This window comes from Gallinula chloropus (assembly GCF_964237585.1).
Source record: "Gallinula chloropus genome assembly, chromosome: 13".
NCBI classification, from domain to species: Eukaryota; Metazoa; Chordata; class Aves; order Gruiformes; family Rallidae; genus Gallinula; species Gallinula chloropus.
In genome coordinates this window covers 21530485-21551182 of record NC_140098.1, presented here as the reverse complement: position 1 = coordinate 21551182, position 20698 = coordinate 21530485, and the positions used below count along the sequence as shown (strand labels likewise).

Genomic DNA, 20698 nt, shown 5'->3' with positions numbered 1-20698 from the left:
TGTGGGGAGTCCTGCTGACCACAAAGGTGAGCCGAGCCCAAGAGCAGCCTGTGGAAAACCAGTAAGGAAAAACCCATCTGGGAGCAGGGGCAACTGGGAACTGCTGGGTTTGTGCTGGCTCTGACACGGGTGTTGGAGATGGGCTTGGCACCACACCCCGCCCCCATCCCAAAAATCCCACGAAAGCCCCTTGGAGCTGTCTCGGGGTGGTCCCTCCTTCCCATGGCATCACCATGAGCCTCCAGAAGCTGTACCTACCCCCCCCAACCCAATTCCAGAGTGGGGCCTGGAGTGTGGCACCCACATGCCCTCCCGTCCATGTCTGCTGATCCCCGGGTCTGAACACAGGAGGAGAGGGGAAACGAGCTCACTCCACCACAAACTGCTGTCGCCAGGGCTGGCCGGTGTCTCGCTGGGGTGGGACGTGGGGGGTGCCCGTGCCGAGAGCCGGCACCTCACAGCACGTGTGGCGCTGGCAGGAAGCCTCAGGAGAAACACGGAGAGGAGACGGGAAGGGCCGGCCGTGCAGGGAGCCTCTGGCATCCCCCTCCATCTACTGGCTCCCCTCATGGTCCAACCTGTGGTTTTTCACCTGCGAGGAGAAACACCCCAGGGCAGGAGGCTCAGACCCAGTGCCCTGCCTGGCACAGGCACCCCCAGCGACCCCCACCCAGCGTGGGGGGATGTGGGTGCGGGAGCAGCAGGTTTGGTACAAGTTTTTTTCTCCTCTGAGGGCTGGGGTTTTGGGGTTGGGGGGGGGGTGTGAGTTTTTGTCACAGCCTGTGCTGCAGCAGGGGTTGCTGCAGGGTGCTCAGGGCTGTCCTGGGGTGGTTGTAGCTGTGGCATGCAGCTGGGATGCCTCAGGGATCCCCAACAGAGCATCTCCTCTGCTCTGGGCACCTCCCCCCTCACTCACAGGACCCATGTGGGCAGCAAGTGGGAATGGGTTTTAGGAAAGCGGGGAGCCTGGTGCAGAACCCGTCCCTCCTCTCACCGGCTCCTCCGTGTCCGTGCTCTCCTCGGCGCTGTCGATGTTGCGCAGGTCGCTGTGCGGGTCAGTTCCTGTCCTGTCCTTCCCCTGGGGCTTCCAGGACCCCTCTCCCGCTGGGGACCGCGACTCTGCCTTCATCTCTGCCCTCCTCTTCTCGCTGTCCTTGGACCCTGCAAGGACAGAGACAGCAGAAATGGGGGGTGCAGCAGCCCTGTCCTTGCGGGCTCCCCTGGGGCCACAGGGCCAGACGCTGCCCTTGCCAGCCCAGGGAGGACACGGGGAGCTCTCCCCGTCGGCGCTGGATGCCCGACCCCCGCGCTGTGGCCGGGGCTGTCCCCTCACCCGCAAGACGTTCTCTCCGCTGGTCCATGCGGTCCAGGCTCTCCAGCAGATTGTCCACCTGGACCTTAATCTGGCTCAGCTCCCCCTTGATGGAGTGAAGCTCTTCGGCTCGCACTGTGGGGAGAGCAGCCCTTAGGGTCCCAACCCTGCTCCACAGCCCACCCAGAGCTGGGACAGGAACACATCACCCTGGGCAGCCACCTCCGGAGCATCATCCCCTCTGGAGCATCCTCAGGGAACAGGGATGGGTTGAGGGGAATGGCCACCAGCCCGGTGCAGCCCAGGCTGTGTCTGCTGGAGCTGGGGACTCGTAGCAGCAAGAGTCAGTGCGACACGGGACTCACGGGCACTGGCACTGCTCTAATGCACTGAGATGCCAGGGCTGAGCCTACTCTTCCTCCCAGCCCCATCACACTCACACTTTGTCCGTCCTGCTGCCGAGCTGGTGCTGCTCCTTGCCCCAGACTGGGGGCTCAGGCTGCTTTTGCCTCCTGCTCCCACGTGGGTTCGTCTGGCCTTGACCGGGATGTGGTTAATGAGCGGGGGGATCTTCTGGTACTCGTACACCCTGTGAGGGCAGGAGAGCACAGCAGCACGAGCACAGCAGCATGAGCACAACCTTGGAGGTGTAGCAGCAGCTCATGCCAGCCCTGAGAACATCTCTTAGGGTCCCTCTCTGTTGAAGGACCCCCCAACCCAGCCCTCCCCATGTGCTCAGGGCACCCCACTCCTGGGATGCCACACTCACCGGTACGGGAAGTCGTCCCTGTAGAGATCGTAGTCCAGCTCATAGTTACTGCTGAGGGAGAGAGGAGAACAGGTCACAGGCTCTGCAGGACCCTGAATGCAGGTGGAGCAGCCCCCTCGGGGTACACCCCTGAGGGAGCAGGCAGCATGCTGGTTCTGCCCTTGGGACTCTGCATCTGGAGCACCCTGACGTTCAGTGTCACGGTCCCAGCTCCGCACACGCTGCCGGCCCACTCGGCTCCCAGTGAGGCTGTGATCTGTCAGTGGATCGCCTCTGGCGTGGGCAGCCGGCGTGACACTAACAGATCACGTGCCCCGGGCCAGGAATCGGGGCTGGGGAGGGGAGGGGGGGAGATACTGAAGCTCATTTCGGTGCTTCAGCTCCCATGGACTCAGGGAGCTCAGGATTAAGCTTAACCCGATGGGAGAGAACACCGTGCTCAGGGCATCGTGGGGAGCAGGGAGCCTTGCCCAGCCCACTGCCAGGAATCGGGGAGGGGGCATGGTCCCCCAGTGCTCCAGGTTCTCCTGCCGGTGAGCCCATCGCTGGGACCGATGCTGGAGCTCCAGGAGAGCTGAAGGTCTGCTGGGCCTGAGCAGGGGGTAACAGGCAACCTGGGCTGCCCTGCCTGGGGTGGCTCAGGGCCTGACACGGGGCAAAGGTACCCCCAGCCCCATCCTTATACAAGAATAATCTGCACAGAGTACAGCCTGCAAGCATCAGTCCCCCTGGGAAGGGCAAGCTGTCAGTCCCAGGGTGCCAGGACACCCCACCTTGCCCCTCCCCATGTCTGTTCTTTAAGCCTGGGGATATTTTGGGAGCTTTTGCTCCAGCCTAGACGCCTTCCAAGCTTCTATTGCTGTGATGGGGACGGTGAGTCCTTCGCATCCCCATGTCCTGGCTGACACCCAAGGAAGAAGGTCCCAACCTGCCTTGGAGAAGAGGGGAATGGGCAGCTGGAGAGGAGCCCCAACCCACGCACAGGGCACAGGGAAGGTGCCAGCCACGACGGCTGCTGCTGCCCCGAGCCACCACCATGAGGGATGGGGATGCCATGGGAGCACCGGTGGCTCTGCAGGAGATGGGTCCTGGGGCCTGTCCCCAGCTGGGGACACAGCCAGGGTTTTCCCCCAGCTCGGCTCTTTGCTTGGAGGATCCCCAAGGGGACCAGCGGTCCCTGCCCTGTGCAGCACTGCTGCATCCCTCTGGCACCATGGCAACGGGCAGAGCAATTAGTTCAGTCAGGGCATTTGCCAAAAGCTCTCTAAAGAGATGCCTGGTGCTGGTCCCCTCCTGGCAGCCCCGCTGAGCTGGGAAGCTGAAAGCACACAGGGGTGAGGGACCTGCTCTCCTGCTCCCATCGATGCCACCACCACTGCCAGTGGGACTGTCACTGCCCTGGCACACCTCTGCAGGGGTGTCTGTCCCCCAGGAACAGCATTTAAAGGCCAGAACTGCAGCCAGCATTGACATCAGGCACAGGGCTCCACTCTTCCCCTGCACCTCTGGATGGGGAAGGGGATGCTCCACACCCCAGGCAGCGAGGGCTCCGTCCCCCACCGGTGTGGCCGGGCGATGCTCTCAGAGCCCTGTCAGGGTGGGGCAGGGGTGTCCCACGGACCCACACCCCCCACCACAGGACCAGAGCAGTTGGAGATGTGAGTGATGGAGAGGAGCCAGGGACCCCCAGCGCAGCCCCCGCCCCGGCACTCACTGGTACAGGCTGCTGCTGTGCTGCCGCTTCTGGCCCAGCCTGGCCCGGCTCAGCTTGGGTTCCCTGGCCATGTCCAAGTCTGGGGGGGAGAAAGAAGAGGGGAATGAGCACTGGGAAGAAAGGGGAATGCCAACACCCTGCCCCACATGGGTGTTTCTCCAGCACCGGCTTCCCAGGAATGTCCAGCCTGGCTGGAGACGCCCCGTGCCGGAGCATCCGCAGGATGAGCCCAAGGCTGGCAGCTCTCTCTACACTTCAGTTTCTGGGGAAGGAGAGGAGCATCACAGGGATGTGTCAGAACACAGAGCAGCTTGGGCTGTCCCCACAGCAGCCCCTTCCCATGGGTGTCCCATCCCAGGAGCCCACACCCAGCCACGGCTGGGCAGGTCCCAATTAAGGTGATAGAAAACACTTCTGATGATGAGGGTAATTAACCCCCAGAGCCACTTCCCAGCACTGTGGTGAATCCACCTTCCCTATTGCTCCTGCCAGGTGGTTTCAGGGAGCCCTGGGCCAGCGGGACAGCAGTGGGTGTTGTCCACCATGGATGGGTGCTGGGGATGGGGGAAGCCCCAACACCCAGCTGCTCTGTGCTTCCCAAGGCTGCGGAGACACAGGTGAGGTGGAAATGTCCTGGGCTGTGCTGCCTGGCCGTGTCCTGTCACACCTGCCTGGTGATGCTCTTCACCCTTTATTTAGGATTTCACAGCCAAAAAAAAGCCACCTTGAATCCATTTTCTCATCCTGTATTTGAAAGCCACTGGTGCAAAACTTCACTAACAACTCCATACACTGACATTTGTAATTTGGAAGGGGCTCCAGACCCTCTCTGACCCTTGGGGTAGGAGCTGGTGGGTGAGACACTGAGGCTGTAGTAAGCATCACCAGCCATCCCACAGGTGACATTGTGGGTACCACTGCCCAAAGGAACCCCCAGCTGAAGCTTCCCAAGTCCTCTGGGAATGCACCAGCTCATTGGAGAGGTCTAGAGCTCCCCAGGAGCGTGACACTGGGCCCTGGGACCCCTCCAGCCCTGCATCTGACAGAGCAAGGTCCCTCCATCTGTGAGGAGGAGAAACCTTCCCAGAAGATCCAAGCAGAAGGAAACTGGTGTTTGCTTTCCAGGCTGTCACCTCATGTGATGAAGCCTGTGGGCTGGCTCTGCCCTCAGGGCAAGCAGCAGAAGGTCTTCCCTTTGCCCTGCCAAGGGCAGCATCCCTGGGGACAGCCAGGCTCGGTGCTCAGGACCAGAGCCCACTGTTGACATCCTTCTCTCCATCCCATCACACCCACCTGGCAGAGCCACCCTCTCCCTTCCCTGCCAGCGGGATGTGATTCGATGACAGGTAATCATGCTGAAGAGATTGATAGGGGTGTGTCTTAAGAGACAATATAACTCTAATATAAGAATTTTCCTGGCTTTAAGAATAGATTAGTTTAGGAGAAAGCTGCAACTGTGTGAGCTGCTTGTGAGAGCAGCTGCAAAACTGAACCACAACAGTGCAACAGTAACAGCCTTGAAGATGAAGAAGTAAGAGTGTGTGTGCTTTCAGGAATAGGTTTGAGCAGAATCTGGCTGTAATCACACGAGCTGTTTCATGAAAGCAGCTACAAAACTTAACCACAACAGCACAACAGCCTGGAAACTAGAGGAAGTAGGAGATAGGGGAGCCATAAATAATGAGGCTAACGACCAATTAAGAGACAGAGTGTATCTTGTTTTCAGTGAAAAGCTAACTAGTTGGTGCAGGTGTTGGGAGCCCAGATAAGCATGGAGAAGAAACATGAAGAACATGTGCTGAGAGAGAGGAAGACATCCAGCCTTCATCCCTGAAGCTCAACAGAAGACCCCTGAGTGTCCCTGAGCATGGGCTATCTGGGAGGGATTAATATAAATGACCTCCTGGAAATAATTTGCATAACCCTGCCTTTTCCTAGAAATTCTAATGAATATGTAGAGTTAATCTGTATGAATATGAGAAATGTGGCTGTAATGGGCACCCACACTGGGAGGAGCTGAATCCCCTGCGTGCCCAGCACTGCGATACAGGATACCTGCTTCAGAGTCACCAAGGCTGGGGGGTTTTGATTCCAGCTTTCCGAGGCATCAGATGGAGACCTCAGTACCCCAGCCAGGGCTGAGCACCCTGCCACAGGCCACCTGCACCAAGGGGACTGTCCTGTTGGGGCAGGGGACCCGGGCCAGCGTGGCTCTGTCATCCCGGGGCCATCCCCCCGTGCCTGGGCTCCCTCCCCTGGAAGGGCAGTGGGGGCATCACAACACCCCTGGCCTGGGGGTGGTGGTAGGTGGGCATCCCAGTACTGAGGGGATATCCCAGCCCCGGGGGGGAGGTGATGGTAAGGGGCATCCCAGTACTGAGGGGACATCCCAGCCCCGGGGGGGAGGTGATGGTATGGGGCATCCCAGTACCAGGGGGGCATCTCAGTACCAGGGGGGCAACCCAGCCCCGGGGGGGAGGAGATGGTATGGGGCATCCCAGTACTGAGGGGACATCTCAGCCCCGGGGGGGAGGTGATGGTATGGGGAGGACCAGGTATCCCAGTACCGGGAGGACATCCCGGCCCTGGGGAGGGACCAGTACCGGGGCGGGGGCAGCTCGGTGCCGGGAGGTCATGCCTGTCCGGGGCGAGGGACTGGTCCCAGGCGGGTGGGAGGCATCCCGGCACCGGGAGGCGGCCCAGCACGGGGCGATAGGCCCGGTACGTGCACCAGGGGTCACTCCCGTCCCGGGCACGGCTGCCGGTCCCACCCCGCCGCCCAGCATCCCGGTGCCGGAGCATCTCTGTGTGCGGGAAGAGGGCCGGTCCCGGGGGGATGAACGGAGGCGGGGAGGGGGGATGAGGGGCCGGATCCGGGTCGGTACTCACATCTCCAGCCCGTGTCCCCGCCGCCGAAGAGCGTCATCGCCCGGTAGCCCCCCGGCCCCGCAGCCCCGGCCCGGGCGCGCCGCCACCGGGCCCTACCACCGCCGAGAGAGGGGGGAGGCGGGCGGAACCACCGCGGCACGGGGCTGGGGGGGGCGGTCGGACCCACGGACCACGCCCCGACACGCCCCAGGGCAGCGATGCTTTATTGCAGCATCCCTGGCCCTCCCTGCGCTCGTCGCTGCCGGCAGCGCTGGGCCCGGGCTCGGGCTCTCCCTTCCCTGAGGTGTAGGGACATGGTGGCTGTGCTAGACCAACCCCATCCCCATCCTCATCCCCGTCCTCATCCCCATCCTCATCCCCATCCTCATCCCCATCCTCATCCCCAACCCCATCCCCATCCTCATCCCCATCCTCATCCCCATCCTCATCCCCATCCTCATCCCCAACCTCATCCCCAACCCCATCCCCATCCTCATCTCCATCCTCATCCCCAACCTCATCCCCATCCCCATCCTCAACCCCATCCCCATCTCCATCCCCTTCTCCATCCCCATCTCCTTCCCCATCCTCATCCCCATCCTCAACCCCATTCCCATCCCCATCATCCCCCCAGGCCCACCCCACCCTCCCCCCCCCCCCCCCATCTGTCAGGCCCTGGCCGACTGCTCAGCTGCACCCCAGGGTCCCCCAGAAGGGGCCCGTGGCCTTGCTGGGGCACTGCAGCTCCTGCCTTCTCCCCACAGAGCTGGTGCCACGACACAAACCCACACCCAACGCCTGGGGGAGGAAAAGGGGACAAACAGCTCTTCCCAGGGACAGAGGGTCTTTATTAACCACCCAGAAGATGGTGAGGAACCAGGTCATGGTGAGGAAACCGTGATGCTAGGCTGGGTTGTTCCCACCCAGGCCAGGACAATGGTTTTTGGAGCTGAGCCCAGCCCTCACCCCAAGTCATGGCAAGGGCTGAGCACCCCCAGAACTCCCCTTTGTCTCCCTGTCACATCGGGGCTGTGGTCCGGACACAGCCTGGCTGCCAGGTTACAAGGATGCTGTTGGCAGAGGCATCTCCCTGCCCTGGGGTCTGTTGCAGCGTGATGGCCACAGAGGAAGGTGAGGAGCAGAAGAAGCTGCTGATGTAGGGCGCACACCCTGCTTGTCAGGTCCCAATGCCGTGGGTCCCTTTGGCTCCCCATCCCCTGTGCGGGGGGGGGAGCTCGTGAGGGGGGTGCTCCTGAGCCACGGTCTGGGCTTGGTGCAGCAATGGGGTGCTCCTCGGAATAGCAGTGGGATGCTCCTTAGTGATGGGGTGCTCCTTGGCACAGCAATGGGGTCCTGCTGAGCCACAGGCTTGGCACAGCAGCCAGCACTGGCCAGCACACAGGGCTGCCAGCTCAGGGGTCCCGCTGCCACAGGGAGATGTGGTCCTGGGCTGTGACGGGATGTAGAGTTAGTGCCCCCCCAGCCCCCGTGTTGGGAAGGACCCCAGGGCCTAGGAGCAGGACACAGACCTCGTGAAGCCAGGAGCTGGGACGCACAGGGGGCTCAGCATCCCCTGAGAGGCGTCCTGGCCGCTCACTCACCGAACTGGCAGATGTACCGGTTCCGGCTCTTGCAGCGCTGGTCGTTCCAGTTGAAGGCGGCTGACGCTTGCATCTCCACACAGTTGCCAAACCTGCGGCCCAGCGGGAGGGCGGTGAGGCCGGGCAGCTCGGGGACACGGCGGCGACACCAGGCAGATGTCTGTCGGGTGTCCTCTGCATCCAGCAGAAACTTACCCCTGGTTGTCTGGCTGCCCGAAGGCGAAGCTGGTGAAGGAGGATGGCTCGCCCACGTCCCAGCGGAAGGAAGACTTGGACATCTTGTAGGTGAGACCTGGGGCAGCGGGAAGTGGGGTGACATGTCTGCCCCGCACCCCTGGCACCCTGCGTCCCGCCCGCCACCATCACGCACCGATCCAGAAGTTCCTGGTCTCAAAATCGGTGTCTGTCACCCTGTTCCCAGTCTCCAAGCGGCTGAGGTAGAAAGCCAGGATGTCCTGGACCTTCTGGTTCCTGATCTGGGCCAGCATCGCCCCTTTCTCCTGCAGGGAAGGGAGCGAGTTGGCTCCAAACTCGTGGCTCATCCTTGTGCTGGACAGTGGAGTGATGCACAGTGGGGTGTGCAAGCACGGGGGGAGGGGGGGTGGGGGCATTTTTCAGCTGCAAGGATGCCTGGAGCATCTGGAGGGATCACCTGGCACTTTATTTTGGCCCCATAGTAGGTGTCGGCCTCGGGGGACACCATGAAGCAGTCGCCGTCTATCTGCACGTCGCAGGCGTGGAAAGGGAACCGAATCTTCGCTGGGGACACAGGCAGGCGCAGGTGGGTCCCTGTGCCGGCAGAGCCGGGCCCACCAGAGAGCCCTCAGCCCTGCTCCCAGGGTCCTGCAGGTCCCTGCCGCGACCCCGCCGCGGGCAGCCCAGCCGTGCGGGTGGGCGCAGACTCACTGCCGCACTCGGCGCCGCCGTAGCCCAGGTCGCAGAGGCAGGAGCACTCCTCCTTCCTGAACTTTCCGTGGAGGCACTGCCCGCCGCACCGCACTGCCGGAGGGATGCTGCGTCAGCTGGCGGGGGGCTCGGCCACCCCCGCCCACCCCAGCCGCACGCCGGGGTGCTGCACCGAGCTGTCCTGCTGCACACACGCGCTGCACGGCTGTGCACACCCGGGCACGGAGAGCACCGTGAGTGCTGCTCCGGCCGTGCCCATGCACATGCTGCACCCATGCTGCACATGCCTGGCCTACACGTGCATGTGCTGGGCTGGGCCTGTTGCACACGTGCACTGCACACACATGCACTGCATCCCCTGTGTAGATGCACTGCACTGGCACTGTGCATGCGTGCCCTGCACTGGCACTGCACACACATGTGCTGCATCCCCTGTGTAGGGGCATGCAGTGCACTGGCACTGTGCATGCGTGTCCTGCACTGGCACTGCACACACGTGTGCTGCATCCCCTGTGTAGGGGCATGCACTGCACTACCCCTGTGCATGTGTGCCCTGCACCGGCACTGCACACACGTGCACTGCATCCCCTGTGTAGGGGCATGCACTGCACTGGCACTGTGCATGTGTGCCCTGCACCGGCACTGCACACACATGCACTGCATCCCCTGTGTAGATGCACTGCACTGGCACTGTGCATGTGTGCCCTGCACTGGCACTGCACACACATGCACTGCATCCCCTGTGTAGGGGCATGCACTGCACTAACCCAGTGCATGTGTGCCCTGCACCGGCACTGCACACACATGCACTGCATCCCCTGTGTAGGGGCATGCACTGCACTACCCCTGTGCATGCGTGTCCTGCACCGGCACTGCACACACATGCACTGCATCCCCTGTGTAGGGGCATGCACTGCACTACCCCTGTGCATGTGTGCCCTGCACCAGCACTGCACACGTGTGCACTGTGCTGGGCCCGTGCAGCGCTGCACTTGTACAGGCGTGCACCACCCCACCCCTGCACATGCATGTGCTGCACCTGCCCGGCACATGCCCCGGTGGCACCAGCCACGCACACGCATGCACCGCCCCAGTGCAGTGGCCACGCACACCGTGACCACGTGGCGCTCACACGTCACTCGAGGCGAGGGCAGGGGGGGTGTGGGTGCCCCTCTCACCTTGGCAGTACCTGCCCGTGTAGCCGGGCGGACAGGCGCACTGGCAGCTGCTCATGTCCAGGCGCCCGCTGTTCCTGCAGGTCATGCGACAGGGATTCCGAGGCACCTCTGGGCACAGTGAGGTGGCACCGCGGGCATCAGGGGCACGGCGGGGGCTGGGCAGGGGCCGGGAGGGTGGGGGGGCACCGGGACTCACCACAGAGCCCGCCGCCGTGGTCCCAGGACTTGAAGCAGCCGGAGAGGTCGGCGGTGCAGAGGGAGCACCAGGGCCCCTGTTTGTAGGGCAGGACGGGGGTCCCGGCCACCTCCCAGTTGCCCCTGTCACCGCGGGCAGCTGGAGGCGGGACCACCCGGGCAGCCGCGCCCCCCGGGGAAAGACACGCCCACCCGGGCAAAACACGCCCCGAGACACACCCCATCTCCATCAAACCCACGCCCACCGCAGACCATGTCCCACCCGCGGGGAAAAATCACGCCCCCGCCAGTAAACCACGCCCGTCTCCACTCGAGACCCCCCTCACAACGAAGCCACACCATGTAACCACGCCCACATCCAATAACATCCCATAACCACGCCCACACTAATTAACCACGCCCACATCCCCATGACCCACGCCCACATCCCATAACCACGCCCACATCCTATAACCAGACCCCTACATCCCGATATCACACCCACATCCCATAACCACGCCCACACCCTATAACCGCGCCCACATCCCATAACAACATCCCATAACCACGCCCACATTAATTAACCACGCCCACATCCCATAAACCCACGCCCACATCATATAACCACGCCCACGCCCCATACCCACACCCACATCCCATAATCACACCCACACCCTATAACCACGCCCACATCCCATATCAGCATCCCATAACCACGCCGACATCCCATAATCACACCCACACCCCATAACCACGCCCACGCCCTATAACCACGCCCGCATCCCATAACCACACCCGCATCCCCAGCCCTGTCCATATTCCCAGCCCCGCCCGCTGCCTGCCCCGTCCCTCCCAGCGCCAGCCCGCGCCCCCATGCCCCGCACGCCCATCGTCCAGCCCGCGCCCCGCCGGGACGCGCCCCCTCCGAGCCCCCCGCCCCACCCGGGGGGCTCCCCCCGCCCCGCCGCCCCTTACCCCGGGGAGTAGGCGCAGGCGAAGGCTTCGCCGGCGCCGCGGCGGCCGGTGCAGAGGTGCCGCCCGCAGCCCAGCCGCCCGGCCGTGGCCCACACCAGCTGCGAGAGAGCGTGTGTCACCCCCGGCCCAGGACCCCGCACCCCCCCGCTCCACCCCGCGTCCCCCCGCGCCCACCTGCGTGTAGTGGCGGCAGGTGGCGTTCCCGGCACAGCGCCCCGTCCCGTAGTCGTAGCGTCGGCCCTCGGCGAACCAGCGCTCCAGGACGGCCCCGAAGCCCCCCGTGCCCGGCGGCAGGAGGGTCTCGCTCCAGCTCAGCTGCGGGGCCGGCGGCGGAGCGGGGCCCTGCAGGCAGCTGGCCGCCCGCGCCCCCGCCAGCCGGGCCAGCTCCTCGCTCCACTCCTGGGGCGGGAGGTGCGTGAGCCGCGCAGGGTCCCCGCGGCACGGCCCTGATGGAGGGGGACGCGGGGGGGGGGACGCGGGGGGAGGGGGGGTGCAGGGCGGGATGCTGGGGGACCCAGGAGTGTCCCGGGACCTCCAAGAGGGGCGGTCCGGGGAGTGACTGAGGGCATGGGGGATGCTGCGAGGCACCCCAGGGACCCTTGGCGTGGTGTGTGTGGCTGTGGGGTGAGCAGGGGACATCAGAGGGGCCTGGGGGACCCCACGGAGGACCCCGAGAGATGAGCCCTGCCTGTGGGGCGTGCTGCGCCTGGCAGTGCTGGTGGCACATCCATCCCCTGCCAGGAGGCTCTTCTGCATCCTTAGCTTGGTAGTCAGGTACCCATGGGCTGCCCCCCTGCCCCCCCTTTCCTGGGCTTGGAGTGGGAGACAGATGGGGCATCCAGAGCAGGGGAATGCCGTGGGGTGGGGGGCTCACCAGCTTCTGCATGTTGGCGGCGGGGGGCTGCACTTTGCTCCTCAGCTTGTTGTGCAGCGAGAGCACCAGGAAGGTCTCCTTCATGCTGAGAGCTGGGGGGGGGGCAACAGTGGGGACTGGGGAGGGGCCCAAGGGGGCTGTAGGGTGCCAATGCCCTCCCCGTGTCCTGTGGCTGGGCCCTTTGGGGCCGCTCTCACGGCCCCCTGAAGGGTCTGGCCGCAGCCGGGGATACGGGGAAGGCACCCGGGTCTCCATGGAGACTCCAGGAGAGAGAAGAAAGCGCTTTTGGGCTGGGAGCACAAAAGGGGCAGGGGGTGGGGGGGGGTCCAGCCTGCTGAGCCCCCGTCTCGCACGGGTGGGCTGAGACCGCCAGGAATGTCCCCACTCCCCCCCCTCCTCCCGCTGCTGTCCTGCCGGCACCCAGACCCCAGTGATCTGGACCCATCATCTGCCCCCATCACCAGTCCAGAGCCCCCCCTTCCCAGCGCCATCCCCCCACCAGCCCCAGGACCCCTCCACACCCCCCCCCTCCGCATCCCCAGCTCTATATCCCCCCTCTCAGCCCAAACTCATCTACCCCCAGCTCCTGCCACCCACCAAGACTCCTGTTACCATCCATGGGTGCCCATCACCCACCCAGCCCCCTGCCCGCCTGGCCCAGCCTTAAGGGACAGTGCCCAAATTGCCTCAACTACCCCCAAACTAGCTGGCCCCCAGCTTTGCTGCCAGCAGCAGCCCCCCCACCCTCCCCACACCCCCTTCCCCAGCCCCTCTCCCCGTTACCTCCCGGAGCCGACACGGACAACTTCTCCAGACCGTCGGACCCCATCTCACCCACCCTCCACGCCAGGAGGTTGCAAACCAGCAGCACCAAGACCCTCATGCAGGTGGCTGGGGTGGGGGTGTACCAGACCCCCCCACACCTTCAGATAGAGGATTCGGGAGAGACGAGCCGTCCCGCAGCAGCTGCGGCGCCGGGGGGAGCTCAGCCGCGCGCTCCTGCGCGCTCACATGCGTGTGTGTGTGTGTGTGTGTGTGTGTGTGTCTGGATGCGGGATTTGATCCTATTCAGGGCTCCAGACAGGCACCGCTGGGCAGCTCCAACAAAAGCTTGACGGGTGAGTAATGGCTCTGTCAAAACAGTTGCTCGCTGGTGCGAGCGCAGCAGACAAACCCCGGGGCCCCCGCAGGGACACCCCGCAGTGGGGTCAGACCCTTGCGCTTTGCCCCAACCCCGCCACCGAGCCGGGGGTGGGATGGAGAGGCAGGCAGGAGTGGGGGTCCCAAGGTTTGGGGTGCTGGGAGATTGGATGCCAAGTGGCTGGGGGGCAGCTAAGGGGGCTCCCTCCCTCCCTCCCTCCCTCTCTCCCCACCGCCTCCCTCGCCAAGTGCCGGCTTTTCTGCTGCCCCATGAATTAAAGATGCCGGGGAGGTAACACACACCGCCGTGGGCATGAAGCCAAATACCCGCTCCAGAGAGCTGGGCAGTGTGGTGATGGGGTGGGGGTATGGGAGGGTTCGGGGGCCGGCGGTGGGAGAGATGCTGGGCTCGAGGGGGACACATCTCAGAAGGTGCTCAGCATTGGGCAGGGGTCCTGGAGCCCACGCTGCTTGTGGGGGGCTCAAGGAGCACTGCAATGGCTCTGCCCCAGTGCCATGTGCACCCCAGTTCTGGGCAGAGCCCCGGGAGCCCCCTCTAAGCCCCAGCTGTGGCTGAGCTCACTCCAGCAAAGCTGTGCCACGGCCATGGCAGTGTCAGGCTGCTCTCCTCGGCAGCTCCAGTCCCACCGGAGAGCCAGATCCTGGTGCTGACTCCCAACGCCGTGCCTTTTCCAGGGAGACTTTCCCACGCTGAGCGAGCGCATGGAATTCCGCCTCATCCCGTGTGCCGGGGAGCCCCAGAGCCGTGCTTGGCCGTGGGGGGAACCCGGCACCACTGGTACCGCGGCAAGTGCCGTGACAGCCACCGCCTGGCCCCGGCATCTGCTGGCCCTGTGACATGAAAGGCCCCAAAGCCGCTGATGTGCGGAGAGGGAAGAAGGGAAGGGAGAGGCCGGAGCGGGTGCCAAAGGGAAACTTTCCTACGGCTCGGTCCTCAGCCAGGGGAAAAACCAACAAACACCCGGGCATGCGCTGCGGGGAGAGCCCGGTCAGCCGAGGAGCGCGGCTGTGAGCGAGCGGGGCAGAACCGGAGCGTCTCATCCCTGCAGCCCGCGTGGCCAGAGCCAGCCTCCGGCGCGATGCTCCTCATCCTGCTGCCGGCATGGCTGGTCCTGGGCATCCTGCAGCTGCCCCTCAGCACTACCCAGGTAAGGACCCCCGGCTTCCCCCCACTGCCAGCCCCTTTGCAGACCCTCAGCACCCACCCCAGCGCCCCGTCACCACCCTGGGGTGGGGGGTTATGTCATGGCCATGGCACCTGCTGAGGGTACCTAGGACTGAAGCAGGGATGATGGTCGTGGGGTGGAAGGGGCTCTGCTCAGGAGTGCTGCCCCTGTGCTACAGCTGGGGGTCCTGGTGGGTGATGGGGGTGCCCCTGCCTCCCCACAGGAGTGCCTGAGCCAGCAGCAGGCCCTCAGCGTGGTGCGGCAGATGCAGAAGCTGCTGGCAGCGCAGGAGGCTGCCCACCTCCGAGGCACGCGCGGGCTCCGGCAGCAGCTCTCCGTCCTCCAGAGCCGCCTCCAGAGACAGACCACCACACACAACGGTAACCCCGGCCGAGTCGCGGCCACAGCACCGGCTCGGACCCCCAGACCCTCAGCAAGCAGCCTGGGCAAGAGACCCCCCCCCCCACTCATCTCCTTTCTGGGGCAGGGGGTCAGCTGCCCATCCTCACCCATGTCCGTCTGTCCGCAGAGACCTGTCCGCAGCTCGCTGTGCCCCCGAACGGGCGGATGCTGGGCCGCAGCCTGGGGGTGGGCCACGACGTTCACTTCGTCTGCGATGCCGGCTTCCGGCTGGTGGGCTCGGAGACGCGCGCCTGCCGGCACAACCGCACGTGGAGCGGCACCCAGCCCTTCTGCAGAAGTGAAGTGGAGTGGGGTCGGGGTGCCGCGGGGAAGGGGTCCTCCATCACCCCCAAGCTGCAGGGTCCCATCGCTCTGCCTCCCCCACACCCTGCTGGCTGCAGGGAGAGCAGCCCAGAGGCTGCAGCGATGGGCGCTGAGGCTGGGTAGCAGGATGGGGCGAGGCTGGGTGGCTCTGGCAGGTGTTCATGACCTCCTCCTCCCCAGGTATTGACGACTGCTCCAGCAACCCCTGTGCCAACGGTGGGACCTGTATGGACGGCAACCAGAGCTACACATGCCTCTGCCCCCGTGGCTGGTCAGGCCCCAGCTGCCAGACCCCCATCAATGCCTGTAGGTGCCTGGCGGGGGGAGGTTAGATTTGGGCTGAAGGTGCCCGCGGGGCCATGGGTGCTCATGGGGATAGCACCTGGCCATGCTGCACCCATCTCCCCGAGCCCCCTGCCTCCCCCCATATCCCCCCACCCCCGCAGTGACACATGTTGTCCCCCCCAGACTGGGTGACACTGAGCAACACCTCCTTCAGCCGGCAGCCCCGCTGTGCCGAGGGCCGCCCGGGCTCCCAGCGCTGCAGCTGCGACGCTGGTTTCCAGATGCGAGCCAGCGGCATGTGCCACGGTAAAAGGAGGGGCAACTGTGGCAGGGTTTTGGGGGTGGTGGTGGTGATGATGGGACCCCCGAGGCTTGGTGGTGATGGCTGTGCCCTGCTCTTTCCCCCAGATGTGGATGAGTGCCAGCTCTTCCAGTCCAGCCCCCAGACTCGGCTTTGCCTCCACAATTGCCTCAACCTCCCTGGCTCCTACCGCTGCCTCTGCCCTGCCGGTTACCTGCACCACGCTGACCACAACACCTGCGAGGGTAAGAGTGGTGGGTGTGGGGCAGGGGGTGTCCCACGGGACCCGGGCTGCGGCAGGGAGCGGTGGTGCTGAGCTGCTCAGCCCCTGCCACTGTCACAGATGTGAACGAGTGTGCCGGGAAGCAGCACAACTGCACCCAGGGCGATCTCTGCATCAACACCTTCGGGGGCTACCGCTGTGTGCGCCCCAAGTGCCCCCCGCCGCGCCACAACACCAGCTACGTCAAGACCTCCGCCTCGTGAGTACCGTGCGTGGCGTGGGCTGTGTCACGGCCTCTCACCCAGGCGTCTGCCCCAGGGACCCCATCGTGTCACCCAGGGGCAGCAGGGAAAGTACCGGCCAAATGGCCATGTGGCGGGTGCTTGGCACCCCTTGCCTTTGGGATGCCAGTGTCTGGGGGTGCAGGTGGGAGCATCCCAATACCTCCCCTCCCGAGCCCCAGCCTGGGGGGGAACAGTGCTGCTTCCCCTCCATTGCACACCCACGTGGTGCCATCGGCTGCTATCCAGGAGGCAAAGACCTTGTGTGCGAGGCTGGGCTGCTCTGTGGCCGAGCACGAGCAGCTGAACACAGGAGCATCACTTCTCTGGACGGGGATGTTCCTCTGTGGGGGGCACAAATGTCCCTGCTGCAGAGCGTGACCTGGAGCTGCATCCCCACAAGGCACAGCGTTTGCCTGGCAGAGGCAGGGGTGGGACAGCGCTCTGGTGCCAGGACTTGTTTGCAAGGACATGGGCAGCTCCCTGAGCACCAAGGCACCGAGCAACGGTGACCCCTTCTCTCCTGGCAGCCAGTGTGAGAGGAACCCCTGCCCCGTGGAGAGCCGAGCCTGCCGCCTGGCTGCCACCTCCATCTCCTTCCACTACCTGCCACTCCAGGCCAACCGCTCTGTGCCCCACGTCCTCTTCAAGATGTCCACCACCCGTTTCGTGGGTGACAGCCTGCGCTTTGCCATCGTGGGTGGCCGGGGCCAGGGCGTGTTCGCTGTGCGGCGCTCCGACCGGCAGACAGGAGAGCTGGTGCTCACCAGCCCCGTGGCAGGGCCAGCCACACTGGAGGTGGAGCTGGAGATGAGCGAGTTCTCCCGCAAGGTCCTCCTGGGGAAGCATGTGTTCAAGGTCACGGTCTTTGTGTCCCCATACGAGTTTTGATCCCCTTTGGGGCCAAGCCAGGGCCTCCTGGGAGAGCGATGGAGTGAGTTTAGCTCTGTGGTCCCAGTTGTTGTCCCACTGGAGACGTCCTTCTCCCATAACGCTTGCTCACGGCTGGAAGGGCAAAGCCACCACAGCAGAAATAGTGCCCATCACAAAGGCTGCGAGGAAAACCCTGCGGGCAATGGAGGGACCATCCTGGGGCTGCCTGCCTCTGCCCCACCCTCCTTTCTGCCCCCCCTGGCACACGGAGGGGCATGGCAGAGCGAGCTGACAGCACATGGTGTGCTGCCCCGACTCCTTGCATCTTGTAACCTCCAATAAAAGCAAAGTGGCTGTAGGAAAGGTGTGCTCCTTGCTCTATGCCTTTCACGTGGGAGCAGCCCCGTGCTCCTAGGACAAGGCTCCCTGGAGAGCTGGGGGCTCCGGTCATGACAGGGTGCCCTTGCAGAGCTTGGGGTGGCAGCAGACCTGTGTCCCTCCCGGTATGCAGGGTGGGCTGAAGAACTACCCAGCACAGGACTGGGAGATAGGCTGACAATGCTGCCCTGCCTGTCCTGCACAGCCAAGGGTTGTGGCCAAGTCCCTAGCCCCTTTGGCTAGCATCAGGAAGGGGTGGTGGGGCTCCCTGGCACCAGGTGAGCAGGGGAGGGTGACTGGGGGCCATGGGTCCTTGCGACCAGGAGCTTTCCCTTTGCAACAGCTCTAGTGAGAGCCAATGGCACGGGCAGACAAAGCTGCAACTGCACAACAAACAGTGTTTGATTTCCCTGCTCCGGACTCGAGGAGGAGGGTGAGCTGCAAAGGCAAGAGGTGCAGCCACCCCCCTCCCACCGCCAGCGCTGCCGCCACCAGCATGGCCAGACCCTGCAGACACGGACAGCTGCCTGGGGCTGGAGGTTGAAAAGGTAACAAGGGCCTTTGGGGACAGCAAATGAAGGACGTGCCGACCCCAGGACACCCTTCCCTCCTTACACAGAAGCCTTCTTAGGTGAGTGTCTGGCTGGCCCGTGCCAGAGCCCCTCACACAAAGCAGCTGCTGTGTGCAGACCGGGGCAGCTCATAAAGATCTCCTTATGCCGGCTCTGCTCGCCGGCTCCCAGGGGCTCGGCGCGGCCGTGGTGCTGGAGGAGGGTGGAAAAGCCTCCCTGGGAGCCGCAGAGCTGCGGGCTGGCAGTGCCCACCGAGCAGAGAGGCTGGGATGCCAAGCAGAGGGTTATGAGGGTAAATATTTCTTCCTGGGCGTGAGGGGTTCCAGCCCAACGGGGCACCCCAAATGTGGTTTAGCACAGGGTTCCTACCCCCTTCAAACCTTCGGGTACAGCACGACCTGACTGATCAGTGATGCCCACACCACCGACTCCTAATCCCAGCAAAACTTGGCAAAGCAACTCTGATTTTTGCACCGTATTCCTCTATTGATGCAGGTGTGTCTGTCAGCAGCCTTGCTGGAGTTACTGCCTTGCAATGCTGGGAGGGTTTTGGAGGGGCATCAGTGGGGCTGGGATGCTGGTGGTGTCTCAGTTGACCCACGGTATCCTTTATCCTTCATGGGCTTACCCATAAAACAAACTCCTTATTTCCAGGAGTCCTTTAGTTTGTTTTACTTTAGTATTGTTTGTGCTTAAGTCTCCAGAATCACAGAATCACAAGGTTGGAAAAGACCTTTAAGATCATGGAGTCCAATTGTTCCTGTCCTGTGCTAAACTATATCCCTGAGCACCTCATTGTGGTGAATGGGTTAATATTTTGTCCATTGAAACAAGGAATGAATGACAGGAAACCACTTAGTTTCTAATATTAGTTCTAATACCAGGGAGATTGAGGACTTATATTTCAAAACCGGTCACAACATCCTATTTTGTAAGAATAACCATATTGTAAGTTGCTGATGGAGGCGTTAATGGAGCTCACCCAAGTAGTAAAATCAACCAATAAGTACAACGCCTGCTAAAGAAGACCAAATATGAGGGGTCCATGCGCAGAGTGCTCCACTAAAGACACGTCAAGGGGAAGAGAAACTGAATGAAAAGGAACTGAAGAACTTTAACCGCGCGGCAGTTGGCGGAGCGGAGTTGCCCAGTGCTGATCTGTGCCTGTATCTTGCTGGCTTATTTCTTACAATTAATAAATTGTTGTTTGGCTTTATCAGCTGGAGTATGTCTCAAATTTATCACATCATCTCCCCTCTTCCTTTTTCTTAAACACACCCAGGGGTGGTGACTCCCCCCCTCCCTGGGCAGCCCCAGTGCCCAACAGCCCTTTGGGGAAGCATCTTTCCTTAATGTCTGAGCTGAGCCTGCCCTGGCACAGCCAGAGGCCGTTCCACCTTCTCCCATCACCCATTGCTGGTGGGATGAGGGGGGAGAAGGACCGGTCTCTCAGAAAGGCTTCCTGCAAGCTGGAGCAGGCAGCAGGCAAGGTTTAGGGATGAAGACGCTGCTGAGCCTCCGGCCCAGCGGTGTGGGGGGTGTTCCAGCCAGGCTCCCACACCCGCGTCTCTATTGAACGACCGCGCTCGGTGGTTACTTGTCCCTCAAGTCCCGCCGTAGCCCCGGCCGTTGCCATGGCGCCAGGCCCAGCGGCCTGCACCCACCGAGAGGCCGGGAACTGCCGTGAAGGCCTCAGCCGGGGGCCCCGCTACCCGCCTGGGTATGAGGCGGGTACGGGGCCACTCTCAACCGCCTCTGCGGGAAGAAGGTGAGGGAAAGGCGGGGTTGGAAGCAGCGGAAGGGAAGGAGGGGGGAGGGGGTGGCTGTATATGTGTGTCTATCCGGCTCTTCCCAAGAGCGCCTGCCCGGGAGAACCATCGCTCAGCCCCCGGGAGGGGCCGGTGTCGTGCCCCGGGGAGGTGATGGTGCCTCGGGGAGGTGCCGGTGCCCCAGCGCTTGCCGGTGTTCCCAGCTGGCTGGCAGCTAACGAGTACCGGTAGACTGCGTCCGCTCGGTCACCGCTCCTCAGTGACTCTGTACCCCCTTGTGGTGGTTAAACCTTGGCTGGAGGTCAGACGCCCACCAAAGCCCCTCTGTCACTCTCCCTTTTCAGCCGGACAGGGGAGAAAATATGTCTTGAGAGGCTCAGGAGTTGGGGATAAGGACAGGGAGAGATCATTCAATAAGCAGCATCACGGGCAGAACAGAATCAGCATGGAATAAGGGAAAGAAAACTCTCTATGACACTGCCCTGCACCCCCAGTGACACCAGAGTCAGCTAATAAGAAGCACTACCAGATCTTAAAGCACCTTCCCCCCACCCCTCCCTTCTTGGCAGACGTCCCTATATCCATGATTTTG

General features: G+C 63.3%; 3 protein-coding genes across 3 annotated transcripts; 1 reads left to right on the top strand and 2 right to left on the bottom strand.

Moving 5' to 3' along the window:
* Positions 1-367: 367 nt before the first annotated feature.
* Positions 368-6721, bottom strand: LOC311196701 (RNA-binding Raly-like protein; the record flags this gene model as incomplete). The annotated part of the gene is made up of 7 exons (XM_084270312.1): positions 368-484; positions 995-1161; positions 1334-1447; positions 1753-1901; positions 2082-2132; positions 3796-3874; positions 6685-6721. 7 exons carry the CDS (start codon positions 6719-6721, stop codon positions 368-370), a joined length of 714 nt encoding a protein of 237 aa, XP_084126438.1.
* A 1354-nt stretch (positions 6722-8075) lies between these two features.
* LOC311196426 (C-type lectin domain family 18 member A-like) lies at positions 8076-13254 on the bottom strand (the record flags this gene model as incomplete). Its single annotated transcript, XM_084269990.1, has 12 exons — positions 8076-8113; positions 8265-8356; positions 8460-8556; positions 8635-8764; positions 8917-9023; positions 9171-9263; positions 10349-10456; positions 10545-10666; positions 11498-11595; positions 11672-11896; positions 12372-12463; positions 13155-13254. The coding sequence occupies 12 exons, from the start codon at positions 13252-13254 to the stop codon at positions 8076-8078; spliced, it is 1302 nt and encodes a 433-aa protein (XP_084126116.1).
* A 1357-nt stretch (positions 13255-14611) lies between these two features.
* Positions 14612-17405, top strand: LOC311196700 (fibulin-7-like; the record flags this gene model as incomplete). Its single annotated transcript, XM_084270311.1, has 8 exons — positions 14612-14680; positions 14922-15078; positions 15228-15398; positions 15605-15730; positions 15893-16015; positions 16118-16255; positions 16354-16492; positions 17045-17405. 8 exons carry the CDS (start codon positions 14612-14614, stop codon positions 17403-17405), a joined length of 1284 nt encoding a protein of 427 aa, XP_084126437.1.
* Between the last annotated feature and the right edge of the window lie 3293 nt (positions 17406-20698).